Source organism: Cynocephalus volans, chromosome 8 (assembly GCF_027409185.1).
Source record: "Cynocephalus volans isolate mCynVol1 chromosome 8, mCynVol1.pri, whole genome shotgun sequence".
NCBI classification, from domain to species: Eukaryota; Metazoa; Chordata; class Mammalia; order Dermoptera; family Cynocephalidae; genus Cynocephalus; species Cynocephalus volans.
The window spans coordinates 113,095,927-113,123,744 of NC_084467.1; the positions used below are offsets into that span (position 1 = coordinate 113,095,927).

Below are 27,818 nucleotides of genomic sequence, written 5' to 3' on the forward strand. Positions count from 1 at the left end.
CTGGTTTCTTATTTCAGCCCTCAAATCTTACAGTCTTCTCAACTCTACAGGAGGATGATCCTTTTAAAGCCCAACTGTAACTCCTCTGCTCAAACCTTTTAATTGGCTTCCTACCTCACTCAGAGTAGAAGCCAAAATTCTCACAATGGTCTAACTACCCTATTTTATCTGTCCTACAATCCCCACTACCTCTCTTCTATCCTACCAATCTCCCTACTTACTCAGTTCCAAGAAGGGCGAACAAAGGTCTTCCCTGTTTGTCAAGTAAAATAAAAATACTCTTACCTTCAGGGCCTTTGCATTTACGATTCTGCCTGACTAGAACCCCCTTTCTTCAGATAACTGCATGGTTTGCTCTTTCACTTCATGTCTTTGCCTAAATGTCCCTGACAATCCTATATAAAATGGAAAAACACCTATCCCTCTACCCTCTTCTCACACTCACTATCCTGTTTTATTTTACTCTACTGCTCTTCTCACTACCTGTATACAATATATTTGTTTGTTTATTGTCTGTATCTTTCTATTGGAATTTAAACTCCGCCAGAAAATGTACTTTTCTTAGTTTAGTTCACTGTTGTATTCAGCATGTAAAATAAATAGTAACCGGCACACAGTAGGTGTTCAACAAATATCTGCTGAATTAATTCCAAGCCTTATGCAGGTTATATCTTTCTGAATTCAATTTATCCCTTTTCTAGATTAGTTTTTTTTTTTTTCCCTTTCTTACTTGTTGCCTAATTTCTAATGACCATCCTGGGTTTCATGTTATAACGGCAAACTGATGGACCTACCATATATCTTTTTGGTTAGCTGTCAAAACAAATCCTTTCTGGAATAAAAACAAACAACATTTTACAATTTACACAAACACAATTGCTTTTATATTCATTACTTACAAGTGTGCAAATTGTAAAATTTCCCTACAATTTTTGTTTTTTTGTAATGAAAGAATTCCAGAAGTCTTAATATGTATAAATGCAAAAGAGATTGCAGCATTTTTTCCAAAGAACTGAAATCATATTTTATTTGTGCTTCTTTCTTTTTTTGCTAGCCTATACAGGGATCACACCTTGGACATTGGTGTTATCAGCACCATGCTCTAATCAACTGAGCTAACCAGTCATCCTGGGCCTGTGAAACATTACAGAGAAGGGTTTGGGAGAGGCATAATTCTCTTTATTTTAAAAATAGAAAAAACTGAATCCACATGACACATTATTACATAAACAGCAGGGTATCAATAAAGGGAAAAGATATTAATTTGAAAATGATCATCAACCTAGAAATGCATGTAAGAATAGAGAAATATTACATTTACTTAACCTGATTGAGGAGGAAAATGAACAGTATGCCTAAGTGAATATTTTGTGAATACATTTGGGCAGGGGAACTGGAAAATCACGATTGGCAAACCCCACATACCAAATTTACGTATTTCTAGTTAAGATAAAACACAAATTCTGAAGATACTTAACAAACAACAAAGAGTGCTTTTTATATGCTGAATGTAAACTGCTTGAAAAGTAGTCCCTATAGCAACTGCCAGAATGCTGTTTTTCGAACTTTCAAAGCAATGTTCTCTGTGAATGACAGTCTTTCAACCTTTGGAAAGATACCTATACAATCTAGGGGCAAGAATGCTATGTTTGTTACACAACTTATTCTGGTTCCTACTACAATACATTCAATTTAAATAAAGTTCTAAAGAAAAACACAGAACTAAGACTGCTAGAATCTCTTTGCTTAAAGAGGCAAATTCAACACTCGCCTCACAGGCAACTTTGAGATTTCTAATGTTTTTAAATCTCTGGAACAATCCAGAACAGTCTAGTCCAAATTCAAAGGAAACTAACACTATATCTCTAGCATAAAGCCCTTTGCACAAATCATTATAGCTGTGAAAAAACTCTTTAGAAAATTACTAATTATATTAATAGGATATATACATGATATCAACACAAGAATGATAATCTACCATGCTGGACACTACCTGTAAATTTACAAAATAAAACACAATTTATAGTGATTTATGAATGCTACTCACTGTATAATCTGCAATATGCCATTAACTATCTGGGAAAACAATGTAAATTTGAAACTTTTGAACAGGAATTGCTCAAACTTGGTTTTCACCTCCACACCCTATTGTCTCTATAAAATGAAGACCTCTACCCGCCCCCATATTTGCCATACTAACCCTACATCTAATACACTGTTGTTAATACAGTGCTCTGGTCTGAGATACAGAACCACTCTGGAAGACAATTCAGCTATGTTTGCAGCCCATTTTATGTGTAGATACCCTGTCTATCATCAGGGGTGGGAAGGGAATAGGCACAGTTTGATAGAATACTATTTAGCAAGGCAATATAAAATGAACTATAAGTTTTTTATAAGTACTACAAATGAGTCCTCACAGTGGGTTTAGCATAAGCTAAAGGTAATAAAAATTCCTAATGTTTACTTTGTTTTTAATATATGTAAAGCTCTACGCTAAATGTTTTACAGAGGGCCGGCCAGTTAGCTCAGCTGGTTAGAGCATGGTGATATAGCACCAAGGTCAAGGGTTCAGATCCCCATAATGGCCTCTGCCAAAAAAAAAAAAAAAAAAATGTTTTACATACATTCTCATTTAAGCCTCATAATCACCATGAGGTAGTTATTATTCCCTTGATAGAGATGGAAAAACAGGCTGATAGACAATAAAAGGCAGAGCCAGGTCTGTCTGGCTCCTCTTAACTACGATGTTCTGTTGCCTCCCCAAAATCATTTGTAGTACTGATCTTATTATTCTTCTCTGCTATATTTGGCATATTTGCTACATTTGAAATTCTCCCTTGGCTTCTGTGATGACACATTCAACTGGTTCTCCTACTACCTTTCTAGCCATTCCATCATTTCCCTTATGGATTCATCATTCCTAATCTTTCCCTTCATTCATTCAACAAATATTTTCTGAGAGCCTAGAAATATGTTTTAAGAATTGTGACATGCATTCTAGATACAGTCATAAGTAATACCAATATGGTCCTCAAAATTAATAATATGACTATTATCACAATAACAGTTACACCAATATTGGTCTCACAAGCTTTAAATCTTAGAGGAGGCAGATAAACAACTAATCATATAAATACGTAAGTATAATCTATGATCTACATAATAACAAAAGGGATGAGGTACTACATCAAGGGAACTTGCAGGGACAGAAAACAGATCTTAAAAAAATATTTAACATTTAAGCTGAGACCCAAAGTCTGATAGGAAATAGCCACGCAAAACATGGGGTGGAAATGATACAGAAAAAGGGAACAGAATGTGTAAAAAGCCCCTAAAATTGTAAAGATTAACAGAAGATTAACCAAAAAGGGGAAAGCACAAAATGAAAATGGAAAGATAAATGAGAATAGCTTGCAAAGGGCCTTGTTGGGCTGTATTAAGGATTTGAAATCCTAAAAAGCTATTAAAGGGCTCTAAGTAGGGGAGTAAGACGACACGATTTACATTTTGAGAAAATCTCTCTGGTTGCTGTGGAAGAATTATTAGAAAGAAAGCAAAAGTTGATTTTAGAATACCAGTCCTATGATTAACATACTAGACTAGGATGGTAGCACTGAAAATACAGAAAAATGGACAGATTTGAGAGATATATGATAGAGGTCTGTCAATATGATGTGGGAAGTAAGGGAAAACTAATTTGATGACTTGGGCAAATGTTAAGTGGTATGGTGGCACCAGTTAAAGACTCATTCAACAATATTTACTGTGTCCATTATGTACCATGAACTGGAAATATAGCAGTACAAAAAATAGACAAAAGTCTCTGACTTCATGGGGCTGATATTCTAGCAATTTGCCAGAATAAAACAGAAAGGGAAGATCAAGAGTTCAGTGATAAATGTGTGAAAATTTAGGTGCCCGTGGAAAGGTCAAGCAGACAGCTGGAAATATGTATACATGATATCCACAGAGGGAGGTAATACAACAGTATATAACTGAAAAAATTGTGGAGTTTCATAAGTTTTTTTAAGCTTGGTAAGAAACATAGTTTATCTTATTAACTTTCTCTAATAGGGAAGAACAACTATTTTTCTTTTTGGATAAGTACACTTACTTTAAATTGCCATTAGAAACTGAACAATGTTGGCAAGTTTTTAGCTTAAAATAAGTAAAATTTAGATTGTCTCACCTGTGGGGAATTTTTGTTTTGCTTTGTGGTCTTTACTAAACATAGCTAGAGACTATAATCACTGTTCTATTATTTTTCAACATTAAAAACCAGATATAAATTAACTAAATAAGATTTTTTTAAAAACTTATAGCACATTACACATCTCAATTTGTCCTGGGTGTCACACTATAAAGTTCTTATTTGAAACTGACCATCACATTTCTTAGGATATATCAAATTACCTAAGTGATCATATATCTGGGGAAGGGGGGTTCTAGTCAGGCAGAATAGTTAAGTGCAAAGGCCCTGAGGTAGAAGTATTTTTGTTGTTTATGAGAAACAAAAGAGAGACCTTTGTTTCCCCCTACCCCCACCCCTCTTTCCTAGAACTGAGTGAGGAGAGTGACTGGAAGGAGATGAAGAGAGGTAGAAGGCACACAAGAGATTACATAGAGCCTTACAGACTTTGGCTTTCACTTTGAGATGGGAAGCCATCAAAAGGATTTTGAGAAATGACATGATCTGACTCAAGCCTTAAAAAGATCACTCTGCTTCTGAGTTGAGAAGACAAATTTCTAGCCTAATAACTTGGAATCATCCTTGACTCCTTTATTTCTCTCATACCCCACACATGCAGTCTGTCAGCAAAACCTGTCAGCTTTACCTTCAAAACACATGCAGTTATCATTTCTCACTATTTTAACAACTACCATATATGAATTATTTTGCTACGTGTGTCAAAGTAGAAAGCATGCTTCTGATGCTTCTATGTACTGAAGAAACTTGTTCAAAGAAAAGTTTAAAATTTGACACCAAATGTCAATTATTTATCAAATGTTAGTAAACAAACCTAAAGAAGTCATAACTCCCTGAAGTATGTCCTACAGTATAATCTGCTCCCTACAGCTCAAAGCTGCTAGGCTTTAAGATTAAGGGTAATTTCAAAGGATTAAACATAATGATGATTATATTCTGAAAACCCAAAACTTGGACATTGTTTACTCATTGAAATGAATTTAAAGAAACAAAATAACAGAGTATTGGGGTACATTGGAATATTTTTCAAATTCCACTAGCATTTATACACCTGAGGCCTACTAGGTGCCATACACTGTGCTAAGTGGTTTCATATATCATCTCATTCATTTCATTCTGACAATAACTCCAATTGGGTTGAACTAACTACATTTTATAGATGAGCAAACAGGCTTGGGAAAGTAATTTAGCTCTAAAATTGTAAAGCTGGTAAATGAAGAACTTGGATTGAAAGCAGTCTTCTGACTCCAAGTCTACTAATGAATATCCATCTGTAAGAAAAGAAACTCAAGACCCTCACCTCACATAAGACACAAAAATTAACTCAAAGTGGCTCATAGACCTAAATGCAAAAAGTTAAAACTATAAAATTCCTAGAAGAAAATATAGGAGAAACTCTTTGTGACCTTGCGTTAGACAAAGATTTCTTAGATATGACACCAAAAGCATGATTCGTAACAGAAAAATCTGATAAACTGAACTTTATCAAAATTATAAACTTTGGTCCTTCAAAAGACACCATTAAGAAATGATAGTATACTTTTCTATCACCTCTCTGGCAACCACTCCTTAGTCTTACTTGCTGATCTGATTTCATCTACCAGACCCAAATGTTGGAATTCCTCAGGTTTGGTTTTTTCCAACTGTAAATTCTATCTCTGAGTAATTCATTACACTTGCATACCTTAAAACTTTTAAGCTCTAGACAATATATCTGGAGCCTGTTTAATATCTTTATAAAGTCTACTCATATTCCTCCTCCAGTCTCTCCAATTTCAGTACCACCAATTGCTCAAGTCAGAAACCTGACAGTCATCCTGACTCCTCTCACTCCCTTATTCCCAACCTTCAACCTAACATCAAAACTTCTGAATACCACATAAACTGTGATTACATTCAATTCTCTCCAATTCCATTGCCACTAACTTTTAAAACAAAACAAAACAAAAAACAAACAAACAGTTCTTGCCCAGAATACAGCAGTAGCCTTCTAACTTCTTTATATATCCACCTTGCTGTCCCCCAGTACAAGCTGCAGCCAGAAAGATTTTTTTTTTTTTTTTTTTTTTGGTGGCTAGACAGTACAGCAATCAAACCCCAGACCTTGGTGCTAGAAAGATGCTTTAAAAAAACAATCTGATTATGTCATTTCCCTGCTTAAAACATTTTCTTATTGGGCCGAGCCCGTGGCGCACTCGGGAGAGTGCGGTGCTGGGAGTGCGGCAACGCTCTCGCCGCGGGTTCGGATCCTATATGGGAATGGCCGGTGCACTCAGTGGCTGAGTGCCGGTCACGAAAAAGACAAAAAAAATAAAATAAAATAAAATAAAAATTTTCTTATTGCCCTTTAGACATAAAAGTCCCTAAGCACAATCATAACTTATAATTTATAATCTGTAGTATGATATAGGGGTTAAGGACACAGACTGTGAATCCAGAATGCACAGGCTCAGATCCCAGTTCTGCTATATTAATTTTGGGCAAGGTACTCAGTGCCTCAGCTCTTTTACGTGTGAACAGAAATTGTTGTCAGGGTTCAATAAACTAATACACAAAAAGTACTTAGAACAGTACTTCACACACATATCAGTATTTACTTTTTGTTGCCGTTAACTGCCCCTACCTATCTCTAGCCTCGCATTTCCAGTTCTGCTGAGTAGAGCAGGGGCAAATAACAACAAACAAATAAGCAAACACTGATATAAGTGTTCTAAGTATTTTTCAGTTCACAAACGGCTGTCTTCCCTCCTTTCGAACATAGTTAGTTCTCTCTGCCTAGAACTCTTCTAATCCCTTTCCTAGATGACTTCTAGTCATCCTTTCCATCTCAGCTTAAAGGTCAGGTCCTCAGGGAGATATTTTGTAACTCCCCAGACTAGGGTAGATCTCCCCTGTTAAGTACTCAAATCCATACTGTAAGTCTCTTAACACTTATACTAGTACGTTTTATGTTTAATATCTATATTTTCCACCAGACCATGCATTTCATGAGAATAAGAATCCTGTTTGCCTTATTCACTGTTACATCCTTAGCAAAGTACCTAGAACATTAAAGGCATTCAATAAATGTTGACTGAATAAACATAAATAGTACTATATTTTTAATCATGTATACACATTAAGAGAGAACTGGCAAAATAAAAATATTAAAGAACTGATATTTTTTCTTTTAATATTACATAAACTTCTCATACTGTTTTTACAATTTAAAAAAGAAGAACTATGTATACCACCATGTAAGGTGCTCTCCAAAGGTAAAAGAGTAAGCAGTGCCTGACCTAGTTTTAAGAAGTTTTACATTTAACCACTAAATCACTGATATTATGTAAATCACTGAAATCACAAAAAAACTAGATTATCTTCATGAAAATACCAATAAAATATGAACTATATTCATAAATGTCCAAATAATTTATACAACATAAACCACAATTACAAAGTTGGACAAGCTAATTTTTTTTACTCAACTATTGAACCCTTCATTTAAAAGATAATGATGATCACCAACCATTCTCCAATAAATCTAGTTATTTTCAGGGCTGGCCCATGGCTCACTTGGGAGAGTGCGGTGCTGATGCCACCAAGGCCATGGGTTTGGATCTCTACATAGGGATGGCCGGTTGGCTCACTTCAGAGAGCGGGGTGCTGACAACACCAAGTCAAGGGTTAAGATCTCCCTACTGGTCATCTTTATTTTATTTTATTTTATTTTATTTTATTTTTTGACTGGTAAGGGGATCGTAACCCTTGGCACGGTGTGGTCTGCACCATGCTCAGCCAGTGAGCGCACCGGCCATCCCTATGTAGGATCCAAACACGTGACCTCGGCGCTACCAGAGCGCACTCTCCTGAGTGAGCCACAGGGCCAGCCCTACCAGTCATCTTAAACAAAAAAAAAAAAATCTAGTTATTTTCATATTTATGTACTATATATATTTCTTAAATTTCAAGGTTCTACTGATTTTAAGAGACATCATAAATCGGGGCTGGTCAGTTAGCTCAATCGTTTAGAGTACGGTGTTATTAACTAAGATTAAGCGTTCAGATTGTCCTCACTGGCCAGCTGCCAAAAAAAAAAAAACAGAGAGAGAGAGAAAGAGACTTCAATGACCACATTTTCAGGGGCCACACTAACTGTAATTATCAATTGTGTTATTTCCTAATTTCAGAAATATTAAACTAGGAGGAAAGAATGTATCTCAGGAGCAAGGAAATACTGTATTGTACCAACAAACTACTTCTAGAAATTTTGAATAGGAAATTTAAATAGCAGATATAAATTTACAATTAGTAAGTCACAAGGGAAAAAGTAAGCCCCAGAAAGCAGTCCCAAGGATAAATCCTGATGAAAAAATTATACTCATGGACTGTCAGATAATCTAATCAAATCTTACTTAGCTCTTCCTGAAAAGCAAAGTTAACATGGATCAAAAATATAACTACAATTTTGTTTTTTTCAAAAAGGTGGGTGGTGAGGTTGTAACAAATATATAGGAACCATGATCTCTATGCTCAGGGTATTCTAAAATGACAACAGGAGGGAAGTTACATCAGAAAGATTTCCCCATTACTGAATTAACTGTATTACATTTTGACAATGGTAAGGGTTGTCAAATGAGGGGCACTGGACTAAACAACTACTAGCAAGCCACCATTTACATTGTAAATACCTTAGTTTTTTTTTTTTTTTTTTTGTTTGGGACCGGTAAGGGGATTGGACAACACCTGGCTTGGTGTTGTCTGTACCACGCTCAGCCAGTGAGCATACCGGCCATCCCTACATAGGATCCGAACCTGTGGCCTCGGCGCTATCAGCACCGCACTCTCCCGAGTGAGCCACGGGCCAGCCCTACCTTAGTTTTTAATAAAATTTTTCTATGAAAAAATTCAAACCCTCATTCTTGTTAGTAGGGATGTAAAATGGTACAGCCACTTTGGAAAATGGTCTGGCAGTTCCTCAAAAGATTAAACGGAGTTACCATATAACCCAGCAATTTCACTCTTAGGAATATACCCAAGAGAAATGAAAATATATGTCCACATAAAACTTGTATACAAATATTCATAGCAATGTTATTCATAAAATGGAATGTTATTCAACAATAAGAAGAAATTAAGTACTGATACATACTACAACATGGATGAACCTTGAGAACATGTTAAATGAGTCAGTCTCAAAAGACAGCATACTGCATGATTCCATTTATATGAAATGTCCAAAAAAGGCAAATCTATAGAGACAAAGCAGATTAATGGTTACCTAGGGATAGGGTAAAAGGGGAATGAGTGGGCAAGGGAGTAACTATTAATGGGGACTATTATGAAATGTTCTAAAATTAGATAGTGGTGATGATTGTATAACTACATGAATAAACTAAAGACCACTGAATTGTACACTTTAAATTTGTGAACTGGTTTGGTTCCCTGTACCAGCTAGTTGCCAAAAATAAATAAATTGTGAATCGTACAGCATACAAATTATATCCCAACACAGCCATTTAAAAAATTTCTGGCAGACCAAAATAAAGTATCTTGTGAAATGAACTCCTTTCCTACTTTGCATAAAAACAATATGGAGGACTAGTGACAGTCCTGTGAAAATTCTTTTCAATTAATAGATTTCAATATGGCAAGGAGCTGATTTATTTAATATATGTTGCTGCATGTTGACATGATTGGCTATCCACTGGGGAAAAAAAAAAGTTACACCCATTCTTTATATCACAAACAAAAACAATTTCCTCATGGATTTTAAACACTATAGACAAAAATAAAAGTATCTGAAGAATATTTGTAAATATTTCTATAGTCTATGGTGGAGAAACCCTTCTTAAGCAAATCAAGAAACTAAAAGCCATAAAGAAAAAATACTGACAATTTGATTATATTAAAGCATTATATTTCTGTATGGTAAGACACTGTAAACAAAATCAAAAGATAAGCAGGCTGACATGGTTAGCCCACTTGGGAGAGTGTGTTGCTGGTAACACCAAGGACAAGGGTTCAAATCCCTGTACTGGCCAAGCTGCCAAAAAAAAAAAAAAAAAAACATGAAAAAGGATTAATATCTCTAATAAACGATCTAGTACACAAAGCTATCCTATAAATTCATAAACGAGAAAAGACAAGAGATATGTAAAGGCAATTACAGAAGAGATAGAAATAGTCAATAGAAAAAAAAAAAAAAAGATGTACCACCTCGCTAGTAGTCAGGGAGTTATGAATTAAAACAAGCTACATTTCACTTATCAGTTTGGTTGAAATTTGAAAGTCTGACAGCAACCAATACTGGCAAGGTATGGGTAAATGGGGACTAGTAACCATCACTGTTTTGGAAAGTAATACCTATAGTATCTATTACACTCTTAATTTCACATACTCTTTGACACCCCAAGTAATCCTACTTTGATATTCTCTCACAGAAAAATAAAATTACCAATAAAAGGATTTATTACAGTATTACTTGATGTGTGAAAAAGAAGAGTTAAATATATATACACACACACACAAATATATATGTCTGCTGCTTTGAAGTAAAATAGAAAGCACGATCTCATATTTGTAAATAGAAAAAACCATATGTATTTGTACACGCACAAAAAAAAGCATGGATAATCATATACCAACTGATAGATTGGTTAGTTGAGGGAGAAATGTTTAGAAGTAAAAAGAAAAGAAAAAAACTATACACACACAGACACACATATATGAGAGTACTTTAAAGAATTCATGGAAAAACTAAAAGATAATACCAATTCTTCCGTGAATTTTTTGAAGTAACCTCAGACACTTATTACAGAAGTTGTACTAGTTTTATAATTAAACAAAAATCCATTAAAAACCTATTTTAAAAAGATTTGAAATATATGTACCTATCATGTACATACATTTTTCAAAGTTTTGTTGTTTTGTTCATATCCACATGAAACTGAGAAAACTAACCTGATAACTTCTGGGCATACTTTCTAACTCTATTATTCTATTTAAGAAAAAAAAAAATGAAGAATTGGACTTTATTATAAGTAAGAACTTCTGTTCAAAAGAGTGAAGAGAGACATCACCGAGAGAGTGAAAAGGCAAGCCACACACTGGATGCTATTTGCAATTCCTATATCTGAGAAAGGAATTGCATTCAGAATATATATTAAGAGCAGTCACTTCACAAAGAGGATGACCAAATGTCCAACAAATATCTAAAAAGATGCTCAATATGACCAGTCATCAAGGAAATGTAAATCAACACCACATGAAATACCATTACCCACTGGAATGGCCAAAATTAAAAAAGAATGACAACACCAAATACTGGTGAGGATGTGGAGCAAATGAAATACCCATACATTCCTGGTGGAGTTATAAAGTCATACAATCAATTTGGAAAACTGGCAGTATCCAATAAGGATAAAAATATGCTTACCCTCAGGCCCAGCAATTCTACTTCTAGGTATATGCCTAAGAGAAAAGAGCATATATTCACTCATGAGAGTTCACCAAAAGAGAGGAGATGGCCAGGTAAGTGTTCACAGCATCACTTTGAACTTTGTCTCTGAAGATGGATAGATGTTTCTTAAACAGACAGGTACTAGGAGCAATGTGAAAGTTGTGGAGTTATAAATGAACTGTTTCACAATCATGACAGCTCCAAACATCTAGAGCACAAGGGTATGGAATCCAGACTGAGACATTACACTAAAGGGTAGGCAGGACCTTGTAGAGTTTGCTAAGTAGTCTGTTCCACCAGGGCACATAGGTTTAGATTTAGAAAAAGCATTCTGAGAGGTGTGTGGAGTATAGCTAAGGAATCTAGTTAACTGTAGGCAGGAAGCCAGTAAGGGTAGGGCACAGATGAAGGTTATCACTTTGCTGCCATTTTACCAATTCTGGAGAATAACTACTTTTCTTATACCCTGAAGCACACTACCTACTATTCTATGAGGGGTAAAATTGGTATGTTGCTGTAACTGATAACTCTCCAGAAATTATTTCATTACCATAAGGGTGAAGGGGAAAGAAAGGTAGGCAGATGACAATCCAGCAAAGACTTGCTTAAACCACCATCTAACTGCCACCCTTCCTTACATGAGTTTATTTCCATTTTTAAGAGTAATTGCTGTTAAAGAACAAATAAACAATACAACAGTCATTCCATAATCTTCATAATTAAGATGGTTATGAAACAAGGAATACTGGGCTTACAATCAAAATTACCAGCAAACCTTAAATTATATACCAAAAATTTTATGCTTATGTATACTTTCTGGGAAAGGGTGCAAAGGTTTCATCATATTCTTAACGAAGCCCATGACTATCCACCACCACCATCACCAAAAAAGAGTGTCAAGATCCTCTGTTTTTAAGATCAGCTTCTAAGGTAAGGTAACAGAATGGATGCCCATGAAACAAAGAAGTGGCCATTTTTTACCATCTAGTTCTAAGTATCAGTAAATAGTTTCTAGATTTTTGAAGAGCAGATTCACCTAGAAATATTTTGGGAGGTTTATCTGAATCCCAAATCATATTAATATTTTAATCATTTCAGTTCTACTTAAGAAGACTGCCTATAAACTCTCTGGAAATTTTTGGTAGTGTCATTTAAGGACACCTGGGAAAAGGCACAAAGGTTTCTCTCCCATTTACCTGGAAGACAACTGGCTCTCTAATGCACATAATTGATGGTTCTGACTATGACTTGGGAAAAAGAAATCATACATGATATGGACCCTGACTTCCTGGTGATTCCTATAAAGCAGCAACAAAAGGTCAGATAAACAATAGGGAATATGTTACTAGTAATGTTTCCCCTCAATGTTCTGGAATTAATTTCTCCTCCTGGACTGACAGGGTTCAAAACGGCTAGCCTTTTAGGCACAGTGCCAATTCAACAGATGGGCCCTACATTTTCCTAATGGTGGAAGTGGACTGGCAAGTTTTAGGTGGTGTACTCAAATAAGAGTGTATCTGTTTCTTGCATAAGCTAAGAGGATCTCTGATAGGTTTTTAAATCATCACAATAAATAACCTACAAAACACAAACAGGCAAACAAACAAAAAACCAATAAATAACCTGTGTGCTGTGACTGCCTTTACTGTCTGTTATTTCTACATTATAAATTATATTATTAACTATATTTAAATAAATAGATCTATGGGCTGACCCATGGTTCACCTGAGAGAGTGTGGTGCTGTTAACACCAAGGCCACGGGTTCGGATCCCCATATAGGGATGGCTGGTTAGCTCACTTGGGAGAGCATGGTGCTGACAACACCAGGTCAAGGTTAAGATCCCCTTACCAGTCATCTTTTAAAAAAAAAAGATCCCCTTACCGGTCATCTTTAAAAAAAATAATAATAATAAACAAACAAACAAACAAATAAATAAAAAGATCTTTACCCACACCAAGAAAGTATGTGCTGAAATATGCAATAAGTCAACCTAAACTACATTAAGCTCTTAATATTTACTAGTTCTGAATCTTATACAGGTATTCTAAATTTTAGATGTGTTGACCCATTAAATCCACAGGTGAAAACCAGATTATTTAAAGTCTGACAATGCCCAATGACAGACTAAAGAAATTAGAAGGCAGCTTGATCTCACTCTTACTCTGTAAATTTTCAAAGCCAGTAACAGTTATCATGTTAATGGGTAAAGAGCTTCATATTTTTTGACATCTCACTCATTATTTTATAAACTTGTATTTGTTTTACCTTATGTGCTCTCCAAAATGAGTATCTAGGAAGGTAATAACCATTCTAGCAACTTTTTCAGAATAACTAAGTGGAAATAGACACTCCTGTACTTAATTTCATGTAAAATGAACTTCTGACCTCTGAGATACAAAGATTTAGATACAAAATAGCCATTTTGTATCAAAATGGTTCACTAACCATTTTGTTTTGTCTCTACATCTTAACTAGTTAGAACTTGTTAGGTTTCTTAGCCAGGAAGGTATTACTCCTAAAACTATAAAAAGATTCTCTTTTAGTTCTGGCATTCTCAATAAATTTCTCAAAGCATCAAGAATACCCTATAACTCAGTCCAGAAACTTCACCTCTTCTCTTTCTATACTTACTCTCCAGGTAATCTCAAGTCCCACAGCTCTAAATAGCATTACTACACTGATCAACTCCCAAATTTGTATTTGTCCTTATCTCAAGGCTCGTACATCCAACTGCCTACTCAATATCTCAACCTTACGCACTTAACAGAAATCTCAAAGTCGGTATATCCAAACCGAATTCTTAAGTTCTGCACTCCCCACAACTTGCTTCTCCAGTAATGTTCCTAACCTGAGTAAATGGCATCCAACCGCTCAGGCCATCACTGGAGTCATCCTTGACTCCTCTGTTACTCAGACCCCACATCTAATCCATCAGCAATTTATCATCTCCACTACCTTCAAAACATATCCCAAATCCACCTCCCTGATAACACCCTAGGTTCAACCCCACAATCATCTCTTGCTTATCTATCACAATAGCTTCCTAACTGGTCACCCTAGTTGCATCACTCTTGACTTCCACAGTGTATATAATAGGTCAAGTCACTTCCCTGCTCGAAACCTTCCAATAGCTTTCTATCAAACACAGAACAAAAAGCTTGACACCTAGTCAAGTCCCTACATTATCTGGCCACTGGCTAACTCTTCTACCTATCTCCTATCATTCATTCTTCCCTACCTTCTTCACTCCGTTTCAGCCCTTTTCTATTCCTTGAACACACCAAATGCATTCCTGCTACAGAGCTTATGCTCATACTCCAGACAACTGAATGGAGTCCTTCATATCACTGAGGTCCCTGCTAAAAACATCATTGCCTCAGAGGACTTTCCTAAGTACACAACATCCCCTTACCTTGTTTATGTTTCCTTTACACTTATTACCAAAATGCAATGACACAATAACCATTCATTTAATATCTACCTTACTAGAATGTAAGCACCAAGAGGGCAGTGATCTTTACGTACTTTATTCACTGTTGTATCCCTTGGGCTTAAAACAGTACATGGCATAAAGTAAATACACAATTAAAACTTGTTGAATGAAGGCACAGGAAGCAGAATGACCGATCTTATTTGACTCTAAACAGAGGACTTAACTTACTGGTATCCCAAAGCACTAACTATCCAATGGATTGCCTGGATAAAACATAGGCACACAGTGAAGATTCTTCAATAAGAGGTTTTTGCTCCAGAATTGATTTGTTCTAGCATGAAAATAATTATACCAGAAATTCCTTCAGTAATCTCAAATCTACCTTAACAGAAGTACTGCTTAAACCACATGTAATATGACGGTTAGTGGTACGTTACAGAGGTACTAAAAGATCTTGTACTAGGAAAAAGAAAAAAAAAAAAGAAAATGCCCAAATTATGAAGTTCCAGGATAGCAAAGCAGGGATCTTATTTTGTTCAACCCTGTATCCTAGTGCCTGGAATAGTGCCTAATAAACACTCAATAAATACATGTTGGTCTTGTTTCTGAATCACATGAGGTGATTTAGTGAAAGAGATGAGTTCTACTTTAGAAGAATACACTTGGTCTCTAAGAAACAAGGGAAATACTGATCAGCTTTAAAATGAGAACTGTTGGGCTGGCCCGTTAGCTCAAGCAGTAGAGCAGGTGCTGATCAAGGTCAAGGGTTCAGATAGCCATACTAGCCAGGAGCCAAATAAATTTTAAAAAAAAGAAAACTGTCAAAACTACCTCAATTTAGTTCAAAGAGGGGCTGGTGGGTTAGCAGGTTGGTTACAACATAGCCTTATAACACCAATTTAGTTTTAAAAACTTAAGGTTTTCCACCCAAGCAAAATTCACACATTAAGATATATTCATTTGTATGAATCTCCATACGGCCAGCCACGAAAACAATAAGGGGGGGGAAAAAAGCAGTGGGGGGATGCTGGCCTGTTGCTTAGTTAGTTAGAGCGTGGTGTTATAACACCAAGATCAAGGGTTTGGATCCCCATACCAGCCAGCCACCAAGAAAAACAACAACAAAAAAGAAATATTTCTATTCATTTTGTAGATAAATCCTCGATTTGATAAGAAGATAAAAAGCTAACAAGACGACAAACACAAAAGCTTAGGCTGGTGTTAAATGGGGAAAATACAAAATTAATAGTATCCTAAAAATTGAGAATTAGAAAACATATATACATGTGTAAGGAAGTTGTTTATATATTCCTTCAAAAATATATTTTACGTATTTTTACCTTCTGTAGGAAATATATATTGGGGAGGTAATTTGCTTTGATAAAAAAAAATTCTCTTTTTGAGAAATGAAGAAGAGAAATAACTAAAATCATAGCAAATATGTACTATGCACTTGCAACATGACATACGTTATGTTAAGCAGTTTACACACAGTATATCATATAATACTCCACCAACTCTATGCTATAAATATTATTAAGACTGGTTTGAAGGTAATGAGTTATCAAAATTGTTTACAGTTACAAATCAAACTCCTTGTTCTACTCCCCCTTCTCACCACTGCACTTAAACTAGTCTTAAAATAATAAAAAAATATTATTATTGTCATCATCATTTTACAGTCAAAGAAATCAAAGACCAGAAGTTTTTTGCTCAAGATTACATAGTAAGTTAGCAAAACTGGAATCTGAGCCTACTCAATCTGATTTCAGAGTCCACGATCCTAATCACTATTTGGGACTTTCAACAAATTGAGTAGAAAATATACCAATGTGGAGGCTGAGAGATCTGTTCATTAAGAAAACTAACTATACATTATAAATTTGGCTAGATACCTATAATAATCAAGGCCTGATTAACTACAATGCTGAGAGAATGGAGTATGTTCTAGCAAAAATTTTTCTGAGTAAAACAGAACCAAATATTTTCTTGATTTTAATCTTTCCTGGAAATTACCTTTAACTGTAACAATACACTTTTTTTTCTTTAAGTATGTTGAACGTATTTCCATCTTTATTTGGTAGATGATCTCTAGGTAACAAAGGCTAACCTTATATAGCACTGAAGACACAGAATATCATAGAAGAATGGGTTGAAAGTATAATGATCCAAATTACAGTGAACTCAACTTGTTACATTACGTTCATTATTATGCCTTTGTAGATGATCCTCCTCTACCTAGAATGCCCTTCTAAGTCTTACTGAATAACTCATATTAGTCCTTTAAAATCTGGCTCTTCCTACTTGTAGGAAGCCATCCCAAACTTTCCTTCCTCCTCAAAGATTTAATAACTTTCTCCCCTCTTTACCTTGAACAAATGTATTAAATTGTATTGCAATATATTTGTTAACATGTTCCTCTTACTAGACTCAGAACTCTTTTGAGACAAAGAAAAACCAAACCAAAACAAAAAAACTGTGTCTTTTTCTCTACACCTAATTACAGAAATGAGTATGGAAGTGCTAGAAGCATGTTAGTTGGGTGACTGATGAATCAATGAATGAACGAATGAAGAGAAGAAATACTTGTTAAAGTGAATAAAACCCTGCTCTTGTTCTATAGTTAGTTATTTGACTTTTTTACCCTTAAAATTAAACACAGAGACACATACACACAAATAAATGAAAATAAATGAAATTAACTTAAATCTAACTCATTGTGATTTAAAGAGGTTGCTCTTTTCTCTTTGATCTCCTGCATCCGCACTTTAACTTTCCAACCTGTTATCATTTAGTTAAACAAAATTTCTACTTACTTGAGATTTGTTATCCTCCAATCTTCATTGAAGACCTTCATACTATATATAATAATGTATACCACTAATCACTATACATGATTGATTCATGATCTTTCCCCATTTTCTCAAATGTCAGAGTTATCGGTTTCTTCTTTCAAAAACAATCTCTAGATTTTCTTCATTCAGCCCTGTTAAGCTTATGTCAGCAAATATTTAAACATTGGAGCTTTCATTTTCAGCAGTGCTGAATTTTAAAAACTTTACCTTAAGGAATGTCTCCTCCACATTTCAAATAATGTCATTTACACTAAGAAGCCATGATATAGCTATAATCTGACACACTGTCCTCCTGTGGTCTTAGGGCAAATAAAATTGTTTCAATAAGAGTCACTTAGTATCAAGTGTGGAAAACAGATTGAACAAAACATAGAACCAGAAAATCAAGTCAACGATTCATGACTTATTCATTGTGGGACTATAGTTTAAGATATTAACAAAAGACAAGTTAGCAAAACTTTCACTATTGATGCAAAACTCATTCATCTGAGCTATAATATAACTGTCAGCCTTATGTGGAAGGAAAGAATATATATCTAAATTCTACTTTACTAGCAACCATTTAAAATCTCGTATTCTGATTCATCTTCATAACTCAACTGCAACGTTTACTTTCTCTACAATGTTTCTGTTCATGATAACAATGCTCTGTGACATGGTTCATACTTAAGTATGCAGCATAAGCAATGGCAGGGATTATCAAACGTCCACACAGAATGTCCACAACTGGAATTGCAAAGTTTGAAAAATGTGCATTTCTTTCTCTTAAATAGCAACTTAATTTTAGACCAATTTCAGCTCCTGTTCAACATCACCAGTGCCATTTGATTTCTTTGTGGTGACTGCATCCCACTAGAAAATCAAGAGGAATTGAAAACTAGAAAATGTTTTTAGTATTGTGTCACTATGACTAAAAAAACAAAAACAAAAAAATTATAAGAAACACTATTTCTCACTTATGCATTTGAAAAAAGCTGGTAAGCTCTTCTAACATAAGAACTAACTGTCCTAACTTTTCCATGCAAACATCTAAAAGCAGTGATGTGAATTTCTATTTACCTCATTTCTTCTTAGTTAGCAGAGGAAATTCCCCATTGACAGTTAATATAGAGTAGAAGTAGCTGGGATAAGTAGTTTAGTTCCAACTATCATGAGATACTTTATTGTAAAAGTTATAAAAACCTAACTATGGAGAAATAATTCCTCATTTAAGAATGAAAAAATGTGTATACTATAGTATTTGTAGAAGAAATGATATAACGTCTGAAAGATTTGCTTCAAAATAAGCAAAGGGAGGAGGAGGGACAGGCTAGCAGACGCAGATATACTGTGATAACTGTGTTGATAACTTTTGAAGATGGATGGTGAACACATGAGGGCTCATACTAGTCTCTACTTCTGCATATATTTGAAATTTGCCACATTAAAAAAATGAACAAAATTCAGTGAAGCAAAAGCATATAATCCTGTCATCAACTTGCATATGTCTCAGGGCAAATGACTAAAAACTATAAAAAGCAAAAACAATACTAAAAACAAAATTTCATAGATCCTTCAAATATGAAAAAAGTAGATGTTCAATGAAGGAAATAAAACTCAGAAATAACAATTAGATTATAAGTAAACTTCTGTCACTTGAAACCATAATTTTAAAATTATGTTAGGTCAACACTGCATTCTGCATTAACACTCCCGATGAGGAAGTCACTAAAAAGTGATTTCTAAAATATGAAATATAAGATTAAAATTATTAACTACGGTGACAAATAATAAGCAAGAAAATATAACCTCTTCATATAAACTAACAAACAAAACGTTACCACAACTAATTTTAAGGAAAATGACAAAAGAAACTAGCAGCATATCTCGAAACAAACAAAAATAAACTAGTTGCACTTCTCTCTCTTCGACAGCCAGGTTTAAGATATCTCATGCTGCTGGAAAGGCTGGCATAAAGCAGACCTCACAGAAGATTACAGTAAGGCTGTATATTATCTTTAAAAGACTAAAACCAATATACAAAACTCAAATAACAATATGAAGTTATTTTAACTGGAGACCACCATCTATAAACATACTAAGACTTCTCCACTGTGTGCAGACAAATCATTTTGGGTGGGAATGAAGAAGGCTAATTCTCTATCAGTAAGGCATGGAGGAAAAATTAGAATAAAGCCATAAGTGGAGCTGCTAATACAGTAAAGACATAGTACCTAGCAAGGAGCTAATACTCTATATTTTAGAATACAACTCAAGAATAGGACACAAAAATCCTTTTCCATTCTTAATCCTTAAATATCCTGTATCATTTTTTGTGATTATTAACATGCATTTTTTAAAGTTGTGAAATATCTGATACATACAAGAGACTATATACACATATGTGCACATATATATACATACTACACACACATTAAGACATATGTTATGAAAAAAATAACATCATGAACCTACTACCCGTAAAAAAATTACAGAAAATATTTAACTTTTCACAAATTCATATGATATTCATATACAGAGGCCATGCCAATATAGAGAAGAGACAATCAGACCTTTTGTCACAAGATCTCTCCATTACTTTACTGAATCTGTCATATTAAAACACCTTTCTAAATGTCTTGCTCCTTTTAAAAATGCTGTAATTATTTTTAATTTCCAGTACTAGATTCATGGGTTGTCTGTCAAACAGTTACTGGATTTTACTCCAGAAGGGTATGTATGCCCCAAAATGAACTTAACACCTATTTACAAAAACTCACTAGATAAACAAGATAAAGAATAGAACTGATATTTGTCTGTTTCAAATCGACAGTTACTTCTTTTATCCAAAAACATCAGATGATACAAACACACATTTTTAAGCCACAAATTTGCATATAAAGTGTGAAGACCTTATAGCTTCCTAAGAATGAATAATGGCAAAATAACTTTGTAATTAAATGATGAAATCTTAACTTCTAGAATATGCTTCCCTCCTCCTTATCCTTTTGATAGTCCCTACCATCATACAATTAATAGATTCAATTGGATTAAAATTTCTTCAAGGACAGAGACTATATATTATTCATCTTCATGTCCCTTGCATAGGATTAACTCAATGTTATAACTAAGCTAAACTCCAAAATGAGCTTCAAACCACCTCAGTACCAATGCAAAATTGGAAAAAGACGAGCTTGAGAAAAGATGCTGAAAAAGAATAAAGCCACAGACACCTGTGCTACATTATATTCCCTTATCACCTAATTCAGAATCGTGTACAAACACTGCAGAAATGTTTTCTAAGAATAAAAAGAATTAACACGATCGTAAAGTTCTCTTTACTCTCAAACATGCTCAAATACTGTCATAAAATCTTTCACCTTAAACTCATATCAACATCCTCACCTCCCAAACAAAACTTTAGGGGGAAAAAAAGGCTTTCAAATGAGACCTGAATGAGGCCAGCCTGGCCCATGGCTCACTTAGGAGAGTGTGGTGCTGATAACACCAAGGTCACAGGTTCGGATCCCTATACAGGGATGGCTGGTTAGCTCACTTGGGAGAACGTTGTGCTGACTACACCAAGTCAAGGGTTAAGATGCCCTTACCAGACATCTTTTGAAAACAAAAACAAAAACAAAAAACAAATGAGCCCTGAATATAAATTGGTTCTATTTCATTACAGTTTATGTTCCTGAAATTGTATGCATCATTCATATGATTGTTCTTATGCTCATTTTTTTCACATGAAGGCCCAGTGTGTCTTTCATCAGAATCTGAGGGACAAGTAACCCCAAAAAACTTTAAGAACCACTAATCTAGCATATCAAGAAACATTTTATTTTCCGGAGGAATACAGTTAAGTTAGCTTAGTTCAAGCATTCTTCCCATATTCAAAGAGTTGATCCTTTCTATAAGATTAGTCTTTCAAAGAAGTCCTTCAGCCGAGCCAAAAAGTCCCAGTATCCACAGGAATACATATCAACAATTCCCAGATCCCAAACACAGTTTACTCATAAATGCCAACAAGGCACACTCTACCACAAACTGGCCACCCTGTCAGACTCTTAAATACTCTTGTATCTACCTTCTATACTAAATTGTCTAGAAGACCTAAATTCCCTCCAAACTGAATAGACTTGGAAGGAATGTTTTTTGGACTCAATTCCACATTGCCTTATTTGCCTCACTTAACTTAATACATATCACTGTCAAGATGATTCCCTCATATGCACCTAGGCAATTTCAACAGGGACACCTTGATTATTCTCAGCCCAAGGTATTCAATAAATATTCGTTGAATAAATGAAAGAAGATCCTTCCTCCCATAGACTTAAAGTTAAGCTGTCAGCATCCATGCAGCTGCTCTGGTACAAATTAAGCTATGAAAGCCTTGCCTCCCTCAAACATACAAGCTAAAATGCCAAAAATACTCTGCTTCCTCCATAAACACAAAATAATGTGTTTGGATACCCATTTCATACAGGTCACACTAGCCAAGGACAACCCATGTTCCATACACATATCTGACATGACCAGCCATATATGCTCCTATCTTTCCAATATACTCAGATTTGCCCACAAAGACCTCCTGAAGCACCAGGATATGCTACTGGATTAGTAATCAAAATATCTGGGTTAGAGTCCCAACTTTGTCACCAATTTAACATGTGACCTTGAAAAAGTTACCTCTTTACCCTTCCATCTCCTATTTTGTAAAGTGGTAGAAAACATACATCTATCATTTTAACAGAAATTTAGGATCACAAAGAAACTGAAAGAGTATTCTGAATAAAAAAAACCTTATTCTATTATAAAATGTTAATATAAATCAACAAAAAAGGTCATCCACTCTTTACAGTCTCGTAGCAATTATCCTGTTAAAGATGTTTTGGGCCTTCACATTTACACAATTCACTCTAACCAAAAGCACAAAATATTCTTAAGACCGCAACTGGCTAGGCCAAGTTTCTCCCCTCCCTGATTCCACACATACATGCTATATTGCCTAAAATACTGCCGTTACTGCTCTTTCCCAACAAGTAATTAGGAGCTCACAATCCCTAAAATACACACACTTATCAACCTATAGGGATCACCCAACATTTAAAAAAATAAGCTCACTTATAAGGGGAACTCCATTACACTTATACAAACACAGGCAAACTCTTCCAAAACACTTTCCATCCTTCACATACACACAAACACAGCCGCTATACACCAACAGACCATCTGTCTTCTAGACCAAAAACACCTCTTTCCATGTACAAACCAACCAGTGACATTTATTAAACTTATAAAACACTGAGATCATTCTGTCGTTCCTACATACAATTCAGCGTGTTAGGAACACCACAGCCCTTGTTATACAGGTAAACTATCCTCTAAAGATCATCTCCCCTGCCACTCTTATTCTTTAAAGAGACACTAACTGGACTATGGGGGATGCTATACACAAACTAACCTGACAGGGGAACAGCCGACTCCGCCTCCACTCGCTTACTTTCCTGCCCCCTCCCCCAAGCCAGGAGCCTGCCTGTCAGGGACACCCCTTCACCCCCGCCTGGAGGGACTTCCCGGTAAGCTCAGGATCCCCTTCCCTACTCTCCCCTCCCCCATCCTTACCACCGCTCTCCCGGAGGTCCAGGTCCGGGAGATGACAGTAGCTCCCGGGAAGCCAAGGATTGAGTCACTGAGGGAGTACTTAGGCCTAAAAGCCTGCCCAAACCGTTCTACTCACCGTGTCAGAGGCCGAGGCCGAGAGCGATGAGAGTGCAGGGAAGTGGGGAAGAGGGGGTGGCCGCCAGGCTCCTCCGCTTCCCTTGGTCCACAGAGGATCCCTCCCGCTTGTCAGGAGGTGGCCAGCGGATAAGCGGACTGACGGAAATGCGAGAGAGGAGAAGGGAAAGGCGTAGGTCTACAAGAGGGGAAACCGAGGGGAGGCGGGTCCTGCAACCGAGACGGGCATAGTCTCCCCCTCCGCAAAGCGAACCCAAAATGGCGGCGGGAGCGGCGGCGGCGGCGGTAGAGCGGCGGCGGCGGCGGCGGTAGCTCCTCCGGAGGGAGGGAGCGAAGGGGGCCTCGTGCCCCGCCACCTCTCACTCCTCCCTCCTCGCGTTCTCCCCCACCGTCCCCCCGCCTCACCCGACTCCGGCCGCGGAGCGCGCACGCCCGTACGCGTATGAGTGTATCTGGGCTCGTCGCTCGCTATTCCCACCAACCAGCACCTTCGGCCACCCCGCGCGCCCGCCAGCCGTACGCGGTCGCTCAGGGGCGCCTCCTCGTGTGGTCCCCTCTCCCCCTCGGACCCTGTCAAGCCGGCTCTGGCGCAGGCCCTCACGCGTACCTTCAGCGGCGCGAGCCCAAGCCTCCTCCTCCTCTACCTCTTCTTTCCTCCCCCCCTTCCCCACCCCCACGGTCACCAACCGCCGCCACGGCCGCCGCCGCCGCCGCCGCCTCCACCGGCCCCCCCACCCTCCACTTTTCGCGCGTGCGCCTCCCACAATTCCTCCCCCTCGGGAATGTTCCATTCATGTGGGCTGAAGGGGTAGGGGAGAAAAAGACAGGCAAAAGCGGGTAGAGCTTGCCGTTAGGACTGCAATTACCCATGTGGCAGGCAGAAACCTAAGACAACCTACCTCTCTGGGGTCGGCGCCGGGGCTCTCTTCTGCACTCCTTCTCCTCCGGCCCGCGGTGAGCAGGTCGACAGCGGCTTAGCGCCCCTCTGCTGGCCGATGGTTGGAGGCCGCGGCGGCTGCGCGTTGAGTAGCTTCCTGCGGTATTACCCGAGCTTTCTTCGCAGTTGCGGGACTAGCGCTTTGCAAACGGCTTCTGATAGTGTCTGCTGGTCAGCGCGTTAAGAGTACTGGTCCTCGACTCACGGTGAGGGAATGGGCCGGCACGTGGGTTGTACCGATGAAGGAAAGGAGTGGGAGTCCAAACCTCCGTAAGGTAGGGAGCGAGGCTAGTAGGGCAGGCGTCCCTCCTAGGGGCTTTCTACCTGGCTCTGGGATCCACGGAAGAACCGGTGCGGTGGTCTGCTTTTTGTTGTTGTTAACCCAGCTTAGATTTCTCGAATTTCACACCATTGCCTATACGCGGTGATGTTTTTGTGTCCTTTACGCACTCCTCATGGTTGGTACATCTTCAACCTCATTAGGTAGCCTGGCGTGGGAGTATAAGGAAACCACGTACTTGTAATTCAGTTTTGGACTCGGTCTCCCATGTCTTGTGTGTGTGTGTGTGTGTTTGTTTCTTTCTTTTTGGTTAAGTATCTAACAAAGTTTTTTTTAGCTAGTTTTTTTCTTGGTTCCTTAGCAAAAACTGGACATAAAAATTAGTTCAAATGTGCCTTCAGGGTTGGTGTGAAATAATAAGATAATATATGTAAAGTAGAAATAGCCTTTAGGCACAGGGAAAGTGCAGAGTATGATGTTATCGTTTTCAGTACTGTTGATACGGTTTGTGGGTGTAATTGGTAGTTTGTGTTCTATCCTTTCAAATCGTTAATAAAACAGTGCAAAACTAGACCTATCAAATTTCTGTGGCTACTGAATACTTGTTTCTGAAAACCTTGCACTGGTATTCGATAATTGAATTCAGGAAAACTATAGACTATTAAAATCCGCAGATAATCCCAAAGTTTATCTAATATAGTAGTTTTTAATTTCATCCAAAGGGTAAATGAAGCCGAATGAATTAGGGGAAGAGTCTACTTTCCTGCACATCTGTGGAATTTTAGGGATCTAGGGAATAATTCAAAAATCACTGTACTAAAAGGCCCATTCAAGCTCCAAAATTCAAGTAGGCAGTCCTAAATTTCCCCCTTGGAATATATGGGTCAGGTTTTGTTACTTGTTTTGGGTTTTTTTTAAGGTAATGAGGAAATGAGCCTTAATTACTTCACTGTAGATTTACTTTTCCTAACCAAGTCTCAACTCTTTTATGGAGCCCACTTAGGTGGCTCTACACTGATCTTTATTTAATTGTCTCATGTATACAACTTTTTAATTCGAGGGCAGGGACTGTGTCTGACATTTATTTTACGTGCTTTCGTAGTCTAGCAAAGCAAGTTATGAAAATATTGAAATGAATGTTAGATACTTAAAATACCAGAAGAGAAAGAGAATCAACATTTGTGCAATATCATGTCAGGAGAACGTGTTCCTGTTTAGTCCTTATAATGTACAACAATTTTAAATAGATAATTACTCCCATTTTACAGATGAGAAGCCTGGGGCTCAGAGAAGTCCAATAACTTGATATTTAGACTTTCGTTTATCTGTCTCTTAAAAACCTTTTTTCACTATAGCACATTGCCTTCATAATAAAATTTCTCATCAGCAGCATAATTGCACATGCTGCAAAGAAAATACTCTTTTAGTAGAATTCCACTACACCAGTGTATAAAGTAAGTTACTTATTTATGGTCTCTGCGTAGAAATAGCTTACAGTAACTACAGTAATCTCCCCTTATTTGTCGTTTTGCTTTCCGTGGTCAACTGAGGTCCAAAAATTTTAAATGGAAAATTCCAGAAGTAAAAAATTCATAAGTTTGAAATTCCTTTTTGTTCTGAGTAACGTGATGAAATCTCACACTCACGCTGCAACTCACCTGGGATGTGAATCAACCTTTTGTTCAATGTATGTACAGCATATCCATGCTATATATACTACCCACCCTTTAGTCCCTAAGTAGCTGTCTCAGTCATTAGATGAAAAACACTTGGTGTATGTAGGGTTCAGTACTGTCCACTGTTTCAGGCATCCACTGGGGTTAAGTGCTGTCTAACCTCGTTGAATGAATGAACCCTGAATTATTTGAACCAACAAAGGTTTGGAAGACAGAATAATGGTTTCCCCAGAGATGTTTACATCCTAATCCCTGGAACCTGTGAATATGTTATGTTACATCACAGGAGAGAAATAAGGATGCAGATGGAATCAAGATTGTTAATCAGCTGACCTCAAAATAGGAAGGTTATCCTGGATTATCTATTTAGGCCTACTCTAATGACAAGGGTCCTTAAAACATGGAGGAGGGAGACAGGAGAGTCAGTGCCAGGATGATCGAATGTGAGAAAAACTCCCAACTAGCCATTGCAGATTTCGAAAATGGAAGAAAGTCATAGGTATGCAGCCTGTAGAAGCTGGAAGAGGCAAGTAAAGAGACTTTCCTAGAGCCTCTAGAAAGAAATGCAATCCTTCTAACACTTTGATTCCGATTTCTAAACTACAGAACTTTAAGATAGAATTGACTCCATATCTGTGGGTTCTGCATTGATGTATTCAACCAACCCTTATCTAAAATATTCAGGAAAAACAATAAAAAATAAGTATACAACAATAAAAAAAATACAAATAAAAAAACATACAGTATAACAACTATTTACATAGCATTTACATTGTATTAGGTATTATAGGTAATCTAGAGATGATTTAAAGTGTATGGGAGGTGTATGTTTTATGCAAATTCTATGCCATTTTATATAAGGGACTTGAGCATCTGTGGATTTTGGTATCCACAGGGGGTCCTTGAACCAATCCCCCTTAGATACTGAGGGACAATTGTAATAAATTTTTGTTGTTTTACATTGCTAAGTTTGTAATAATTTGTTAGGGCAGCAATAGGAAACTAATACATAAGGGAGCCAAATTATGGCTAACCTCCAAAGTAGTCTGCCTTGGATTGAGGTTTTGTTTTTTAATTTATATGAGGGTGTGGTTTAACTGAAATAAATTTTCAAGCAAAGTGATAAACACTCAACAGAGCTGCCTAGATTTCCAGTATTTCCCTTCTGGCACTAGTCCTCAAGCTGTGAATAGACAGCAAGGCTTTTATATTGCTGTACTGCAGCAGTGTTAGCTACGCTGCCCTCAGACTTCCCTACTAGAGTAG

General features: G+C 36.9%; 2 protein-coding genes across 8 annotated transcripts in view; one reads left to right on the top strand and one right to left on the bottom strand.

Moving 5' to 3' along the window:
- ASH1L (ASH1 like histone lysine methyltransferase) overlaps positions 1–24,314 on the bottom strand; it is a 186,468-nt gene extending 162,154 nt beyond the window's left edge. Inside the window, exons 1-2 of one of the 3 annotated variants that reach the window (XM_063106539.1) lie at positions 24,267–24,291; positions 23,661–23,797 (exon numbers count right to left, since the gene is read on the bottom strand). The gene's annotated coding sequence lies outside the window, so the exon portion shown is untranslated. Of the gene's footprint in view, positions 1–23,660; positions 24,015–24,266 lie in introns of those variants that run through there. The other 2 variants (XM_063106540.1, XM_063106541.1) reach the window with 2 other exon arrangements.
- Positions 23,458–27,818, top strand: part of DAP3 (death associated protein 3) — a 35,674-nt gene continuing 31,313 nt past the window's right edge. For 2 of the 5 annotated variants that reach the window (XM_063106543.1, XM_063106546.1), the window contains exon 1: positions 24,807–24,871. In XM_063106543.1, coding sequence (XP_062962613.1) covers positions 24,836–24,871 — 36 coding nt within the window. In that variant the 5' untranslated portion in view covers positions 24,807–24,835. The other 3 variants (XM_063106545.1, XM_063106547.1, XM_063106544.1) reach the window with 3 other exon arrangements.